General features: G+C 45.4%; 1 protein-coding gene across 1 annotated transcript in view; it reads left to right on the forward strand.

The window, feature by feature from the left end:
• ccdc73 (coiled-coil domain containing 73) overlaps positions 1–18637 on the forward strand; it is a 207098-nt gene that overhangs the window by 117414 nt on the left and 71047 nt on the right. The window contains exons 11-13 of the mRNA XM_086008260.1: positions 7649–7777; positions 8919–8978; positions 14786–14890. Coding sequence (XP_085864386.1) covers positions 7649–7777; positions 8919–8978; positions 14786–14890 — 294 coding nt within the window. The remainder of the gene's footprint in view (positions 1–7648; positions 7778–8918; positions 8979–14785; positions 14891–18637) is intronic.

Genomic DNA, 18637 nt, shown 5'->3' on the forward strand with positions numbered 1-18637 from the left:
AAACGCATATGTTGGAGCCGAGGTTGCCTGGGAACTGTTGCCTATTTTGTCTGGGAATTGTCTATTGCATTGCACTTGTGCATATTATTTGATTACATCAGAGCTGTTGCATCGGGTCTCTGAACATGGGGATCCAACGTGCTGGGTAGGGATTGGAAATTATGTGGGGGAGGAAAGTTATATGCAGATCCCAGATTGTTCACGGGCTCAGTGGAGTGCATTGTGCTAATTCACATGACGTCAGGTTCCACATGTACACTAACTACACCCATCTCTACCTCATCACTAGCTCTCTTGACCCCTCCACTGCCATTTTGTTATCAAACTGCTTGTCCAACCTGTTAATCTCCAGTTAAACACTGGGAGGATCAAAGGTATTGTCTTTTGTCCCCACCAAACTCTATTCCCTTGCCACCAATTCAATCCCCCTCCTTTGTCACTGTGTCAGGTTGAACCATTCTGTTGGAAATCTTGGCGTCCTATTTGACCCTGAGCTGAGCTTTCGACACCATATCCTCTCCGTCTCAAAAACTGCCTATTTTCACCTCCGTCACATCGTCAATCTCCGCACCTGCCTCAGCTTAGCTGCTGCTGAAACCCTCATCCACGCTTTTGTTCCCTCCAGACTCAACTATTCCAATGCTTTCCTGACTGGCCTGTCATCTTCCACCCTCCACAAACTTGACATCCAAAGCTCTGTTGCCTGTATCCTACCGCAAACCAAATCCTATTCATCCATCACCGCTGTGCTCGCTGACCTACATTGGCTCCTGGTCCACCATCGTTTCAATTTTAAAATTCTTATCCTCATATTCAAATTCTTCCATGGACTCGCCCCTCCCTATCTCTGTAGTCTCCTCCAGTTCTACAACCTTCCGAGATCTCTGCGTTCCTCCAACTCTGGCCTCTTATGCATGTCCCACTTCATTTGCCCCACCATTAGCGGCCGTGCCTTCAGCCATCTAGGCCCTAAGCTCTCTCCACCTCTCTCTCTTCCTTTCAAGGCTCTTCTTAAAACCTACAGATGAAAAATACAGAGCCTTATATAATGAAGAAGAAGAAAAGATGTTTGATCAATAAGAAAGGAAATTGATGTGCAGAACAGATATTTTATGTATTATAAAAATATATTTAAAAATGAATACTAAATAGTATCATGATTAATTGTACGTATTTTATGTAAACATTCTGCAGTATTTCCAAGGATTTTTTTTTTTTTTTTTTTTACCAGCAGTAAGTATTATAATCTGAAAACCTCCCTCATAAGCATTGAGGGTATGAAGTATGTGCCAGAGAGAGTGATGGCATGTTTACTTGGGAGTTTTTACTAGTTTATGTCGCTCTCCCAAATATAAATATGCATTTTAACATCACAATCTACTTGTAATATTTCTTTGATTTGAAATTTGAGCTAGCATCATTTTAAAAATAATTGTAATGATGTTGATGTTGGGTTACTCACCAACAAATTTTTTTTTAAATTCGTTCACGGGATGTGGACGTTGCCGGCAAGGCCAGCATTTATTGCCCATCCCTAATTGCCCTCGAGAAGGTGGTGGTGAGTCGCCTTCTTGAATACAACTGAGTGGCTTGCTAGGCCATTTCAGATGGCAGCTAAGAGTCAACCACATTGCTGTGGGTCTGGAGTCACATACAGGCCAGACCGGGTAAGGACGGCAGATTTCCTTCCCTAAAAGACATTAGTGAACCAGATGGGTTTTTACCACAGTCTGGTAGTTTCATGGGGCGGGAGGGGGGGGATTTTCCAGGGTGTCAGCGGACGCAATTGGTGGCAAGTCGGGTGGAAAAGTTTTTTTTTGATAGCGGGTTGGAACCCCACTGTCAACCCGCCGCCACGCGCCTTTACCAAATGTCGGGTCTGTCAGCGCTGAGCAGACCCGACATGCAGCGGCGGGGGAGGCAATTTAGGTCATTATGACCTTGTTAACAGAGGATTAACAACAATTTTGAGCTCACCTTTAGAATTTATCAGGCCGCCCACGGATCCACGCTGCTCGGGGATCACGTCTGTTAAGCTGGGCGGGAGTTGAATGGCCATGGAATCATCTCATTACTTGACAGCTGGAAATGTGCTATAAAAGATCCCATCTCACAGCTGTTCACTTTCCAAGCTCGAAAGCTGTTGCTTACTGCATTTGGAAAACAGATTGAGCTTTATGCAGGTTGCAAGTGTTTGGAGCAAGCTCTCTATCTAGTGTCACCTCATTGGAACAACCTCTCTCACCATTGGCAGATTGCTTCTGTCATCTCAAGTTCACCTGCCATTTATTCCATCAGAATAGGTACGGTTTATACTCTCTCACCTTGGTCCTCAGAATCTGACCACGATCAGCCACAATACCAGCAGAACCAGGCACCAACAACAAGACCGCCAACCTCCTCCTCAACCACCTGATGCTGCAGAGGGCATCAGCACAGGGCTGGACCGCACTGGAGGTGATACCTCCAACACAGGGTATACAGGCAGAGGATGAGCTTCCTCAACATGACTGAGCACCAATGCCAAAAGAGAAGAGGCTCAGGCTATCGCGCCAGGTCATTGCAGACATTTGCAGATTGCTGGAGCAAGACCTGCAGCCCAGAGGATCGGGTGGACACCCCTTACCAGTAGCTGTCAAAGTCACCATTACCCTCAACTTCTTTGTCTCAGGCTCCTTCCAGGGATCTGCAGCAGACATTTGCGGCATCTCGCAGTCAGCCACCCTCAGATGCATCACACAGGTCACCGATGCCCTTTTTGACAAGTCTGCCAATTATATCCTTTTCCACTGATGAAGCCAGTGTTACTGAGTGTGTGCTTGGCTTTGCAGCTCTGGCTGGCTTCTCATGGGTGCAGGGCATAATCAACTGCATGCATGTGGCCATTAGGGCACCCCATCATAACCCTATCCTCCATAGATGCCCATCTATTTTGCATAGATATCATGTGCTTGTGCAACTGGCGCATTAGGTCCTCCATGCAGGTGGCCATCCTATCCATGGAGGAACCTACAGCCGCGATTGCCTGCACCACGGTGGTGCTCATGTTGGAGAAGGATTTCTCAATTCTCTGAGCACTCGCACTCACCGCACTCGCAAAACCTGTCAGAACCTCCTGCACTTGTTCCTGCAGCTCCAGGATCGCCCTCTTCCTGGATGGCCCCCAAGGCTCAGTGTCTGCATGCAGCTGAGCAGAGCTAGGAGACTCCTGCACCCTCCGACGAGGAGCCTCTACTGCTGACCCTGTCTCCACCATCTGCTCTTGCTTACGTGTGCTGTGTGAGACACCAGGTGACAACACTACTCTGTGTCGCGACGGCCCCACCGAGGTGTGTGTATCTGCGCTGGTGCTGGTGTGCCTTGTCTCAGGTGATGCTGTGTCCTCAGAGGCTAGAGGCTCCTCTGAGGAGTGCTCTCGCTCTTCCTCCTGGACAGTGGTGGGGGGGTGTTGGGGGGGGAGGCTCTTGATGGACCTGTGGGAGTGTAAAGAGATCAGTTAGATATATCATGTAGATTGCATACAGATACCATTATGCACATGATGAGCATTCAATGTCTCTTGACATCAGCCCCCATGTGAGTGACTGATGAATGCCATGTGGATGCATGGAAACTGATTCTGTCACCATGTTGTTCTGATGAGCCCCTCTCTCTGTCCCCCACTTCTGGCTGGTCGACCGCTCCAGTAATCTTTAGGGCAGCCTGCTCTGAACTGGTGAGGATTGCTAACGATTGAGGGCCTCCTCCCGTTCTCTCCCTCGCCCTCTTATTTTGGGCTCTCTTTTCCTGCAAGGAGGGAAAGAAGAGCAGGTTGAGTGAGAGTGATGGAATGAGTGTAAGGAATGGATGGATAGATTTTTAGAGGGAGACTATGATGGAGTGAGGTGGCAATATTAAGTGGCCTTGTGTGTTGTTAGTTGGTATGATTGCATTAGGATAAGGGTGAGTGTGAGGGATGGTTAGTAAGATGGGGATGTGATAATGTAGATAGAGAGAGAGGGATGGGTGAAGGTGCAAGGGATGTGCAGGAGTAGGGTTGGGAAGGCAGAGTGATGGGGATGCGATGAGAGGTACAGCAGCATGAAGGTAAGTGTGGCTTTATACTCACTTTTCCTGATCTTATAAGATCATTGAAACACTTGCGGCACTGCACCCAGGTCCTCATGACCACAGACCTGCTCGTCACCTCCTCCGCTATCTGCAGCCAGGCTGCCTTGGTCTCCTGGGGAGGTCTCTTGCGGCCACTGGCAGTGAAGAGAACCTCCCTGCATGCTCGGACTCCCTCCACAAGCACATGGAGGGAGTCATCGCAGAATCGTGGAACAGCCCTCTGCCTCTGAACTCATGTTACAGCCAAAGGAGCACTAACAGTAGGCTCAACTGTCCTAAATGAGAAGTGAAATCAAATGGGGCCATGGCCCCTTTAAATATACCGGCACCAAACGCGTCAGCGCTGACGTCACCAGACCTGCATCTTTTAATTGAGTCGGGTAACGTGCTGGGCGGGCTTAACAAGCCCCATTACGGCAACATTTTGTCTTGCAGCGGGATGAAGGCAGCAACGGGCTCGCGGCTCGCCACCGACTTCGCCCGCCACAGACCCGCCCACGTAGGGGAAATCGCGGCCATGGTCACCATTACTGATACTAGCTTTTTATTCCAGATTTATTTAATTGAATTTAAATCCCCCAGCTGCCGTGGTGGGATTTGAACTCATATTTCCGGGTCGTTAGTCCAGGCCTCCGGATTACTAGTCCAGTAACATAACCACCATGCTACCATTCCCAAAATAATGGACTTCCACAGGACCCACTCTCTGCAAATGCAGTTGTATTTATGCACGGTGGCATAGTGGTTAGCACTGTTGCCTCACAGCGCCAGGGACCCGGGTTCGAATCCGGCCTCGGGTGACTGTCTGTGTGGAGTTTGCACATTCTCCCCGTGTTTGCGTGGGTTTCCTCCGGGTGCTCCGGTTTCCTCCCACAGTCCAAAGATGTGCGGGTTAGGTTGATTGGCTATGATAAATTGACCCTTAGCGTTAGGGGGATAGGGTGGGATATGTGTTGGTGTAGGGGTTACGGGGATCGGGTGGGATATGTGTCGGTGCAGGCTCGATAGGCCGAAATGGCCTCTATCTGCACTGTGGGGTTTCTGTGATTCTGTGATTCTGTGATCCTATCATAAAAATAATAAAAATGTCCTTCACTTTGAATCTGTTTTAGTTTCCTTATTTCCTTTTGATTGATTTAGGACAGATTTAGCTGACATTATTTAGGTAAAATGAATCAGATGTAGGACCAATCCTGTAAAATATAGGAGAATTATCAAATGTGCAGAGCCACAGAGCGTGCCCTTGTACTGATCCCGATTTTAAATCAAAAAGGCAAATGGAATGTTGGCCTTTATTTCAAGGGGGTTGGAGTATAAAAGCAGGGAAGTCCTGCTACAACCGTACAAGGTATTGGTGAGACCACGCCTTGAGTACTGCGTACAGTTTTGGTCTCCTTATTTAAGGAATGATATACTGGCATTGGAGGCAGTTCAGAGACGATTCACTAGGTTAATTCCAGAGATGAGGATAATAATAATAATAATTCAACTTTATTGTCATTGCACAAGTACATGAACAACGAAATGTGATCTTGCAAGCTCCCATGACTGGGAGAAGCAAAGCCGCTGCGTCGGTGCACGCCGCCATTCCATTTCCACCATTCCTCCTGTCCGACAATCTTCAGCCCAACGCCCGGGCCTGCTCACCAGCCGCTCCTCCTTCCGTGACCTTCTCACCAACTGCCCCTCCTCGGGGCTCCTTGGCCTGGCTCTGCTTAGCTTCCCAGCCTTGCCAGTGACCCTGTCCCTAGTCCCAGGAACAGGGATTGACTTATGAGGAAAGGTTGAGCAGGCTGGGCCTATACTCATTGGAATTTAGAAGAATGAGAGGTGATCTTATCGCAACATATAAGATACTGAGGGGGCTCGACAAGGTAGATGCAGAGAGGATGTTTCCCTTTATGGGGAAATCTAGAACTCGGGGGCACAGTCTCAGAATAAAGGGTCGCCTTTTATAACTGAGATGAGGAGGAACTTGTGGCATTCTGTGCCCCAGAGAGCTGTGGAGGCTGGGCCATTGAATACATTTAAAGTGGAGATAGACAAATTTTTGCAAGATAAGGGAGTGAAGGGTTATGGGGAGCAGGTTGGGAAGTGGCTTTGAGCCATCGATCAGCCATGATCTTATTGAATGGCGGAGCAGGCTCGAGGGGCCAAGTGGCCTATTCCTGCTCCTATTTCTTATGTTTTTATTTTCACTAGCCAAGTGTATTAAGCAATATGGAGCGAAGGCAGGTAAATGGAGTTAGGATACAGATCAACCATGATCTAAGACCATAAGATATAGGAACAGGAGTAGGCCATACGGCCCCTCAAGCCTGTTCCGCCATTCAATAGGATCACGGTTGATCTTTTACCTCAACTCCACCTTCCCGCACTATCCCCATATCCCTTGATTCCCTTAGAGTCCAAAAATCTATCGATCTCTGTCTTGAATATACTCAACGACTGAGCCTCCACAGCCCTCTGGGGTAGAGAATTCCAAAGATTCACAACCCTTTGAGTGAAGAAATTTCTCCTCGTCTCAGTCCTAGATGGCCAACCCCTTATCCTGAGACTATACCTCCTAGTTCTAGACCAATCAGCCAGGGGAAACAGCCTCTCAGCATCTACCCTGCTAATCTCGCTCAGTATCTTATATGTTTCAATGAGATCACCTCTCATTCTTCTATTCGCCAGAGAGTATAGGCCCATTCTATCTCAGTGAATGGCGGAACAGGCTCGAGGGGCTGAGTGGCCTCCTCCTGTTCCTATGTTCCCTGAGCTTCACCTAACTGAATTGCTGTAAATTAGTTCACTTAATGAGAAAGTCGTTTTATTGTGCACGAATATATGTATATAGTTAATTTAAAAAATGCTATATTTTAAGATTTAGATATAAAACTACTACAATGCATTTGCAATTACCACATAAAATTAAACCTGTTGGTACCATTATTTGATTTAGTCCAGAGCAGTTCAACAATTGCGATGCGATAAGATGGAATTCCAGTTTTTCAGAGAAAAGTTAAACAGACCAAACATTTGCCAGATAAAACTATTACTGCGCTGAATGCTTAGTTCGTTATGATGGCATCATCAAGAATCCTTGATACTATCAGAGAGCTACATTCATAACCTCTGCCGTTTGTCTGAGTAAATGTCAATGTGCTCAAGGAGCGAAGGATATAAAGCAGACTACCATGCACCAGAAAGGGAGGGGGTGGGGGAGAAAAGGGCAGAATATTTATGACTTGAAGTTCCATAAGTTGCCATTAATTGAGATCAAAGCGCGTAGCATTTATTTTTTACACCCATCAGTTCAAACAGTGGAGTAAATTAATGATTTAAATTTATACCATTCTTGTGGAATTGAAAGGGAAGCTGTTGAAGTGGAAGAGTTTGGCTTGTAATGTTGACCGGCCACCAGCTTGGTTTCTTTTTTGACGGCGCAAAGTTGTTTAGATTTCCATTTTTTTCTTCAAAAAAAGAAAAGAAATGGCAGTTTCAAAGTGGACGATATTCAAATGACCTATTGTACACTTTTGTCTCTATTCAGGAACTGGAGAAAGTAACTGCAGACTTGATAAGATCCAAGGTCACTTCTCAGTGCAAACTGGGAGAAGAAAACATCCATCTTTCAGCACAGCAACAACAGCTGCAAGAACTGAAGCAAAAGCTGCAGATGGTTGCATAACAAATTTAAAATTTAGTCACTGTGTAACTCTTAAGAGGGAGCTAAGTAGATATAAACACAAATGATTTTACAGTGGAGTTCTTGGGATCGGTTGCTATATTTTTGGGAGCTGTTTCTAAAATCATTGTCAAAACCGATGGGGTTAACTTTGTGTGATCGTGTAAAACAGTTGCTGGCGAATTGGCAGCCCGTTTTACATCAGTGGAAATAAAAATTGGGAGGGAAGTATCACCTGTTCTACACTAGCGCACAAAGTCAAAATGACCCCCACTGTGTTATACTTAAGAAAATTGATTCCCCTCCCCCCCATTCTAATTTTGACTTTCTGAAATGTGATAAGCTGGGGCATTACAATAGCATAATATTGGTAACAAACATTGAAAATAATGTTTAAGAATTGTCTTCAGCTCCATTTTTTTAAAGTACCCCTTCTCTAGTGTGGCACAGCATTTTGAAACAGCGACTGTTATACAGTGAAGTAATTAACTGATTTTTTTTCATGCCTCCCCCCCACAGTTCTGTTCTACATCTAATCGCACTGCTACAGTGAGGTGCTTAGCTGAGGTCTGATAGGCAGAATGGGAAATGAGGGAGAGTCATGACTGGGCAGGTGTTGCACACCTCCTGCTGGCTGGCTGAAGACAAGTATCCTGGAGGCCTTGCAGTAGCCCTCGCCATCCTGGCTGCAGGAGGTGGATGGCTTGGTGAGACCTGTACATGGAGAAAAGTGGGGCAAGACAGATATATTTCATAACCTTAAGAAAAGTACTTTCCTCTCCTTACACGAGTCCTCAGTGCACCATTGCCTCAATGAGAGGGCAGGCAGATGATCTGTTTCTCGGGCCTGCTCGGAGTTTTGTGATTACGGCCCATGATGGCTCTCGGTTTTCCCTTACCCTTTGTAAGATGGGGCTTGGCCTCCATTTCTTAGGTTACATCACAGGCATGAGCCCGTATCCTGCCACTTTATGATGCACTGCTCGGCAAATTGCCTCAGGGGTTTTAAAATAAAAATTTTAGGCTCAGTTTGGCCATTTCAGTTCCCTAATTACAACGTAAGCGCAAACAGGATGCAGAATGTTGTGTTGTGAACATTTTACGTAACTTTTTCATATTTTTAATTTTTCTAAAGGAGATGGAATTAAACAAGAGGCTATCTAAAGATACATCAGCTGTTCAGGAAGAAAAGCAGGTTGGATTAAAACCATTTAGCAACAAAATTGATGAATGTCTTCCTTGTAAGCCGAAATGTGCATGTAAGAGGAGTGAAATCTTATTGCTTGTTTTTTTTTCATTTTTAAGCCTAAGTTACCATTGGCATTCTCAGTGTGCTCATAGGACATTACTCTGTCCGCTATTTTATTTCAGTTGCTAATCTGTTTGTAACAAAAAGCAGACAGCGGAATATCATACAAATGCATTAGGTGTTCATCTATTAATATCACCAATGGTAATATCTAGGCCATTGTCATCAAAGAGTTTTGTATCATGCCATTCTTTGTTTTGGCAAAAGGATGTATTTTATTGACAGCATTCCTGATCATTGCAGCAACAAAAAAAATTAACAAAAAAATGAGCACTCGCTAAAAGTCAACAGACCAGCGTTGTTTGCCAGTGACACTCGTGTGAATGGACGTGCAGTTTAAATGGTTACAAGGAAAACATTACTGTTATATGCAAATAAATGCTACTAAATCCACATTGGCTTGAATATGATACGAATGGGAGGGACGCCATAGGTCAGCTAAGTAGTTAGCTTAAGCTCAGTGTTTGCTGGAATCAGTATGTTTTCTTTTGTCGGGTTGGTAAAATGACGCCATCACATGCGGAGCACTTTTTTTGAACAAGCATGTTCTGTTCAGTACATTGTTTATGTGTTTACTCCTAACTGCATTAAAACAAGCTTGGCAAACGAATCAGTGGTGAAACTTTGTTCTTACGGGTATGTTTTGCCATTTCACAAATAAAAGATTTGGGGAGAAAAATTCAGTTGGCTAGCGCCTCCCGTTACCGCCGGCAGAGGGTGGTAATGGGGCCCTGTTGCAATAGCGCTGGGGCGAGGCGAATCCAGCGGCGCACGACAAATCCGTACTCCCAGTTGCGCTGCCGGTACAAGTTACCACCGGGGACTTCAATGGCAGGCAGATCGTGACGTCACTGAGTGTGCAACGCTCACTGGGTGCCCGATCTGCAAAATTGATTTTCGTCACTTACCTTTGCGCCTCGACTAGACAGCGACAGGGAGAGCAGGTGCACAGCTGACAGAAGCCGGCTCCAGGGACGTTATTTAAAGGCATCCGCATTAATTACTCGCGGCTGTCAGGGCAGGTTAGTTTCAGTTTCACCCAGCGGAGCAGTCGTATGAGTAATTTCAAGGTTTTTTTTTATCAGCAGTGTTCTGGCAAGTGTAAAGTGCCTACATTTATTGTTCAATGATTGAAACTGCTAAACTTGGCAACATTAATGGGGGCTGTATTGGCATGCCACCTCGCCCTCCAGGATCTACGGAAGAGGGAGCGTAGGTAGCCAGAAATACGGGAACATGTGCGCAGAGGGATGAGGAGGGACATCAGGGCTCTCACCAGGAGGTCTTACGCCCCAAGGGTATTCCGACAGCACCTCTCCTACCTTCAGTTAAGCGAGGAGCAGTGAATTAGATGGCTCTGTATCACCAAGATGGTGGTCACAGAACTCTGGCACCTCCTCCAAACAGACCTCCAGCCTCACACCAGGATGACTTAAACCCCAGATCCCTTTTGCTCACCACATGCCCATCATATCATCCCTGCATCATGCCATATCACAATGTCCTCCTGGGCGCCAAGGTGAAATGAGGGAGCACAAAATATTGCAAACTCCATTAATAAACTTATGCATAAACATATCCCATTCATTCTAATAACTAACGACCCTTACGCCTGCCATAGTTGAATAGCTGTCATTGTGTGCAAGGTGTGAGATGTGGGTGTGAGTGTTGGTAGGTACAGATTGTTGGTGGGTGAGCGCTGGGGGTGTGGTGCTTTGGGCAGTGTGTGAAGCTTGTGGTACAGATGGTGGTGTGTAGCATTTGTTGAAGCATTCAATCACCCTGAGCACCTGATTGAGGAGGATCTGCCATGAGCAAACCTGCTTCAGTCCTCCAGCTCCTTCTCCTTGTGCTTCTCCTTGCTGAGGCAGCTGCACAGCCAGCAATGCTGAGCATGAGGTGCTGCAGTATCAATGAACCTCCCCTTTAAGTACTGGGAAAAGCCTGTGGCAATGATGAGTTGAGTTAGACTGCACCCGATATTGGTCCAGCCTTTGAGTGTAACGCCACTGAGCTAGGCCTTTAAGACTTGATTCAGCACCCCAATCATTTCTTTGAGCAGTGAGAATGAATTTTGCGTGCAGTCTAAAGTATTAGCGCCTGGCGCTAATTCTCAAACTTTTCTAAATATACTGCCCATTCCTGGGCTATAATGAATTTCTAGTCTTGTAGAAAAATAACAAATGGAAATCACAATAATGGGTGTGCGCCACTTTGCGTCTGAAATTTCCATTCAACCTGAATCAGTTAGCATTAATAAAAGGATCTGCGCAATCGCGACCTGCCTGTAATAATTTTGAATATTTTATTTATCCAGCTGTGGTGAGCACAAAGGTTAATTGAAATGATCCGGAGAAGATTTCACAAATCCTGTTTTAACAGGCTGGGGCACAGAGGTCCTGTCAGGTAGTGTGATTGAAATGTGAGCCAGGGAGTGGGATGGGTGCCAGACTGGCATTATCCACAGCAGGGCAGAAAGCAGTGGCAGCTTTAGGTAGACTGCAGGTCCACCCCTTATTAACCCAACTCCCCCTGGCTGCTCCAACCCAACTTCTGCTGATAGCCAGGGCCCAGCTCAATTTTCCCAGGCAGCTTCCACCCTGACCGACTCCTGCTGGTAGTCTGACCCAGCATTGCTGGCAGCTCGGGCACATGATTGAACTTGTAAGAGACAAATTCACCGCTCTTGGGTCAGAAGGTTGGTTTAGCATCTCATCCAAAGGATGGCTCCTTCGACAATACATCACTCCGACAGTACAGCATTGCTTTGCATTGTTAAGGTGAACCATATCATAGAATCATACAGAACAGGAGTCCATTCGGCTCATCGTGCTTATGCCGGCTCTTTGAGTGTCCAATTAGCCCCACGCTCCTGCTCTGTCCTCATAGCCTTGTACATTTTTCCTTTTCAGATATATATCCAATTCCCTTTTGAAATTTACTGTTTAATGTGTTTGCACCACCCTTTCAGGCAGTGCAGATCATCATAACTTGCTGCGTAAAAAACAAAAATCTCCACATCTCACCTCTGGCTCTTTTGCCAATTACTGACCCTCCTGACAGTGGAAATAGTTTCTCCCTATCTACTCTATCATAATTTTAAACACCTCTGTTAAATATCTCCTTAACCTTCTCTGCTCTAAGGAGAACAATCCTAGCTCCTCTAGTCTCTCCGCATAACTGAAGTACCGCATCCGTGGTAGCATTCTAATAAATCTCCTCTGCACCCTCTCCAAAAGCCTTGACATCCTTCCTAAAGTGTGGTGCCCAGAATTGGACACAATACTCCAGCTGAGGCCTAACCAGTGATTTATAAAAGTTTAGCTTAACTTCCTTGCTTTTGTACTCTATGGCCTCGATTTTAACTGACCTGTGGAGTCGGGATTGGAGACATGCAGAGGGTTAAAGTCCCGAATTCGGGGGTCCCGACACCATCCCGCCCCAAACCCGCCTCCATGTAAGTTTCAAAGGAGGCGGGTACCCGCCCCGCACTGGGACCCGCCTACCCGAGGCGGGAAGAGATTAGTGCCAATTAACTGTTGTTAACAGGTAGTTAACAGGCAGTTTTTAGCCTAATCCCTATTTTTAAGGTTGAAGTGTGGGATTCCCGACGGCTCCAAACCACGCCAAGTTAGAGGAGTCGGGCCGTCGGGTTGAAGGACTTGGAGGGGTCGAGATGTCGGTGTTCAGGTGAGTGATGGGTGCATGAGTGCAAAGGTAAGTGTGTTTGGTGTGTCTAAAGTGTGTAAAGAAGTTTAAATTACCTGTACTAACCTTTTTAGCCTTCCTTCCTCTCGGTTTCGGGAGTCCATCATCTAACCGGCACAGAAAGCAGAACGGCTGCGAACTGTCAAAAGTGACAGCCTGCAGCTTTCTGTGCCGGTGAGATTTCTAACTGAGTCTGTGGAGAAGGACTCAGGTTAGAAGTAAGACTGTCAGTGTTTGACAGCTTCAAACAGCTGTGAAACACTGATATTACATCTGTCAAAATGTCTTGACAGATGAAATTTCAGTCTGTGACATCACCTGTTGCCGGGTGGCCCTTAATTGGCCTGCTGAGCCCGCTGGGCGGGCTCAACAAGGTCAATCAAGTTAAAATCGTGTGGGTTGGCCGCATCTCGACGGAAGCGGGGCTACAACCCCGAAAGTTGTAGTCCCGCCTCCTTCCCGACTTCTGAGTGAAAATCACCGCCTATGCCTCTATTTATAAAGCCAAAGCTCTCGTATGCTTGTTCAACAGCCTTGTCAACTTGTCTTGCCACCTTCACAAAATTGTGTATGTGAATCCCCAGATCGCTCTGTTCCTGCACCCCCTTTAAAATTATACCATTTCGTTTATTTTTCCTTCTCAGTGAATGTTTAAATTTCTATGGCACTGTTCAAAGAAGAGCAGAAAATTCACCCAGTATCCTGGCCAACATTGCTCCCTCAACTATTAACACCAAAAACAGATTATCACCATTTATCTCATTGCTGTTTGTTGGATCTTGCTATATGCAACATGGCTAACATGTCTTGTCTACGTAATAACTACGGCATTCCAGAGCATTTCTTTGTGAAATGTTTTGCAATGTTTCTGTCAATACAAATCTTTCTTTGATATATGAACAGTGAACTTATACTGAAAGCAATAAAGCTGTGGCTTACTTATCAGCTGTAAGTTCATTCATTCATTTCATTGTGTGAGCTGTCACACAAGTGGGAGTCAAGTTGTACCAGGATGGGAGCTGCCAGCAGGAATCGGGTCAAGACTGCTCGGGAGAGTTGGGTTGGGTAGCCAGGTTAATAACTGGGATGTGGCTGCATCTCCTGCACCAGCCTTCCCTCCCCCAGTCCATCCCACTCCTCTCCCCCACCCCCGCACCAGTTTACCTCCCTGCCCCCATCCCCAGTTCACCACTGCTTCTGGCAATGCTCTATTTAAAGTTGGACATCTTGCCCTTTGTTTGTGAAACCAACTCACATGTAATGACTGTGAGTAATAAATTCAACCTTTATATTTATCCCTCAGAACGAACCAAAATTTAACGGTCCTTAACAAGATTTTTTTGGTGTGGGCTAACTTTCGTAAACTACTTAAGCATGGGAGCAAGTCTCTGAGTAGTAGTAGTAAAAATGTAACGAAACTGTGTTGCCACTTTCAACCAGTCTTGCTCAGCTGTTTACTCGGATCTGCGTTTCCATGTATTCATAGCAAATACCACTATGAGTCTCTCATATTTTATTCCAAGCTTATTCAGTTTTGTTTTCATTTTAACCTTGATTTAGAATTTCTTGTGTCTAAATTGTGAATGATCAAAATATTCCATTTGTTTTGGAGCTTTTTAAATTGCTCCATTACCAGTTCTAATTTGAAACTTGGGCAGCAAAAAGAGAGTCAAATGGCAACAGGCCAATTAAGGATACAGGTAATGTCCGAACGCTTGCAATTTCTAAAGATCATCTAAATCCATGGATTTTGTTGCTACCTTTATCTGTCTTCTAGGTATCTGTTATTTGCAATAATGTACAAAAAACAGTGCATATTTGAAAATATGCAGTTTTGTATCTGATAGTGATTGAACATTAGAAGCTTGCAGTGTACACAAATGTATGGTCGCTAGGTTCCAGAGGACATTCTGTGCTCTGAGTTCCTAGTTACATTTTGCGTATTGTTCAAAAAAAAACATTTACAATCATTTTGTTTCCATCAGGAGGTTTTGAAATTGTTTCAACACACTCAGCAGCTGTTGCAGCGTCAGGAACTGGCACTAGGCAGAACTGAAGCAGCGCTAAAAGTTTCTGGGGAGAAGCATCAGGTCAGAATGTTTATAGTGTGTTGTTTTTATTGATGCCACATGTTGTGAAGTTTCCCAACAGTGCTTTGTGATTAATGGTTCCTGGGCGTTGAGCACCAAAGCTGGACTATTTTAGAAGGTTTTGGTGCACCTCCAACCCGTATCCTCCCTTTTTACAGTAATCGGTGCCGCAGAGTATAATTTTGAGTCAAGCCTATCTTCATCTGACTTATCACCTGTGAGGTCGTTAATTTCAGTGCGTAATTTATTTCTTTCATTTGTATCTTTTTAAGAAAAGCCTCTAACACTTTAATTAGCCATATATAACCATCCTCTTCACATTAAGAGTAAACGATGTTTACTGTAAGTTCATTCCTTTGAGTGTGCGAGCTGGGTGCCATTGAGAGTCAGGTCAAATCAGGGCTGTCAGGGGATGTATGGCCAGAGTTGCTGGTGGGAGTTTTGTTGGGTTGGGGCTGCCAGTGGGAGTTCGGTTGAGGCACGGCTGCCATCAGACATTGCATCTATTTCTGTCTAAGCTTCTCTTTTTTTAAAATGTTAAATAGACTTTACTTCTCTTTCTTAGCCTCCTGGGCTGCACTGTTCACTTTGGTTACCAATCAGCTCCCACCTCCAATCAGTCAGGCAAGACCTGCAACTCTGAAGATTGACTTAATTTGAAGAAGAAAATAATTTGAAGAAGAAAATTAATAGAATTCCTTAGGATAAGTGTCCTGAATATAGAATAACATTATTTGTGGATTCATATCTTGTACAGGTCATGGGTCAAACCGATGGAGCTTATTTCCTTGTGCAGCACAGCCCATTATTAAATAAAGTTAGAGCGAATGTAACAGAGTTGAAAAAACTTAAGTGGGTGCAACCCTTGAAAGGAGAGCAATGATTATAAAGGCAAATGTATCTATACTATAGTAGAAGACGCTCTATTGATTAAATCTCTGGTATTGTAAAAAAGATAACTCTAGATCATATGACAAATCTTTATCTCACACTGCTTTGGGTTAAATAGTATGAAGTGTGAGTATTTGTTTTGGCAATACCATAAATCTAAAAGCAAGAGTTAATTGAAAGGTAAGGCTCTGGGGAAAGATCAGCGGAGTGGGACTAATTGGCTAGCTCTTTCAAAGTTGGGCATGAAGGGCCAGATAGCCTCCTTCTGTGCTGTAAAATTCTGTGATGGGTAATAGCAGACCAAAACACAAGGCACATGCAACTACTTGGAGAAAAGAAAGTTGAACATCAGAGATCTGTTTGAATGAGAATTAAATTGAATGAGAAAGAAAACAACCATAGCATTGCGTTTAGTATATATTTTAAATATTTGTTTTAACTTGTATGAATATAAGTCCAGCTGGAGATAGTTTTTCTCTATTTATAGACGAATGGATTGAAACTAGAGGATCATGTTGCTCCGCTTTGTTTTCATGTACCTTTTTGCTTTAATTATTTCATGTAAATTTCTTGCCTAGAAGTTCGGAACAATGTCAACTCTCTGTGACAAAGTTGTAATCAAATACTTGAGCCAGGCAGGTCTGCAGAGCACTGCTGATGATTGGCACACGAATGGAATCTGGAGGGTTAGACCTGCCACTGGGATAACTGTGCAAGCCAATGCCCCAACGTTCTTGGCTAGAGAAACAGCAGGAAGCTTGCCAGTACCTGTATAAAACACTAGCTCGGCCCCAGCTGGAGTATTGTGTCCACACTTTAGGAAGGACGTGAAGGCTTTGGAGAGGGTACAGAAGAGATTTACTAGAATGGTTCCAGGGATGAGGGAATACAGTCACGTGGATAGGCTAGAGAAGCTGGTTTGCTCTCCTTGGAGCAGAGAAACCTAAGAGGAGATTTGACAGAGGTGTTTAAAATCAGGAAGGATTTAGATAGAGTAAAATAAAGAGAAACTGTTTCCAATGGTTGAAGGGTCGATAACGAGAGAGCACAGATTAAAGGTGATTGGTAAAAGAACCAGAGGCGACATGAGGAAAATCTTTTTTACGCAACGAGTGGTTAGGATTTGGAATGTACTTCCTGATAGGGTGGTGGATACAGATTCAATAGTAGCCTTCAAAAGGGAATTGGATAAAATACTTGAAGGAGAAAAAATTGCAGGATATGGGGAAAGAGCGGGGGAGCGGGACTAACTGGATTGCTCTTCGAAAGAGCCGGCGCAGACTAGATGGGCCGAATGGCCTCCTTCTGTGCTGTACTATTCTATGATTCTATATAGGGGGGAAAATTCAGTATCGCCCCATTTGGGGCGCCATTATTGGCGGTGCACAAAGTTTAGCGCCTGGCGCTAATTATCGCCTCCGACAGCAAACTTGGCTTTTATCGCCCCTGGAGGTGATTGGAGCGCTAAATCAGGTGCTTCACACCTGTCTTAAGGCGCAAAGGCCGAGGAGTGAGGCGCTACCTCAGAGCGCTGGAGAAGCAAGGAAGGGCAAACCAAAATAAACCTACAAAGTGCTGCTCAGTACTCAAAACTCCTTCACACAGCGTTGAATCTCTCCAGAAGTCTCTCTCTCTCTCACTCAGAATGCGTGGTGCAAAAATGTCACCGACAAAAAAAGGCAGGAAGCGGTCACCTTTAAATAGCGCTCCCCCAGTCCATTTCTGACAGCATAACGCTCCCCTCAACCTGTCGTTGCTAGCGGCAGGCGGTAAGGCAGGGGGCGTCACTCACTATCCGGTCCGGGGCGCTAACGGGACGTTGCGCACTCGACTGATGTCATAATCTGCCAGCGCAGGAGACCGTGGCAGGAGTGTTTAGCGCCGCCGCAAAATGTCTAGTTAATTTCGCGAGCGGTGCAAACATCGCTGCGCCCGGGCACTAGTTGCTTTGCGCCCCAATTGGCGCCCTCTTAAGGTGCTAACGGGAGGCGCAAACTACTGAATTTTTCCCCCTGTGATTCTACTCTGTGCTGATTGGCTGCGAGATTTTAGCTGATTACATTGCAGCAGTGCCCCTGTACACCCCTGGCTGCCAACCTATGCCTAAGTTCTCCAGGTTGGGTAATTGGGGTGTGTCCACTCAGGGGAGAGAGTGTGCACTCCATATCGGGCAAACAGAAACCCTACCTTTATAGATTTTTCAGTAGATTGCTTTGGAGACTCTTGAACATGGTGATAGGTATGTGAGCCTCGGCTGACCACAAAAAACATTTTTGGTCGTATATTGTATTTTTTAAAATCCTACTTTTCCTGATGTGTATGATTTATAAGCATTTTCATTTGACCAGTGGACTGTGACTATCCTAGCTCCACCCCAGTACCCTTTCTGATATTGGTGGGGTGTTCAGGCATCAAACTTAGAAATTTCTGACAGCTAGGCTCCTAGGGCGCTAATGGGGAGCAAAGCAACTAACGTCCGAGCGCGGCGATGTTTGCACCGCTTGCGAAATTGACCAGATATTTTGCGGTGGCACTAAACACTACCGCCACGATCTCCTGCACCCGCAGATCGTGACGTCAGTTGAGTGTGCAACTCCCCGGTAGCACCCCAGACCGGATATTGAGTGGCGCCCCCTGCTTTTCCGTCTGCCACTGGCAACGACAGGTATACAGGAACATTTTGCAGTCGGGCAGGGACTGGGGGGAGCGCTATTTAAAGGCGGCCGCTTCCTGCCTTTTTTTGTCGGCGACATTTTTGCACCACGCATTCTGAGAGATTCAACGCTGTGTGAAGGAGTTTTGGGTACTGAGCAGCACTTTGCAGGTTCATTTTGATTTGACCTTCCTTGCATCAAT

This window comes from Somniosus microcephalus, chromosome 15 (genome assembly GCF_052327205.1).
Source record: "Somniosus microcephalus isolate GS21.2 chromosome 15, FLI_Smic_1.0, whole genome shotgun sequence".
In the NCBI taxonomy this organism is placed as follows: Eukaryota; Metazoa; Chordata; class Chondrichthyes; order Squaliformes; family Somniosidae; genus Somniosus; species Somniosus microcephalus.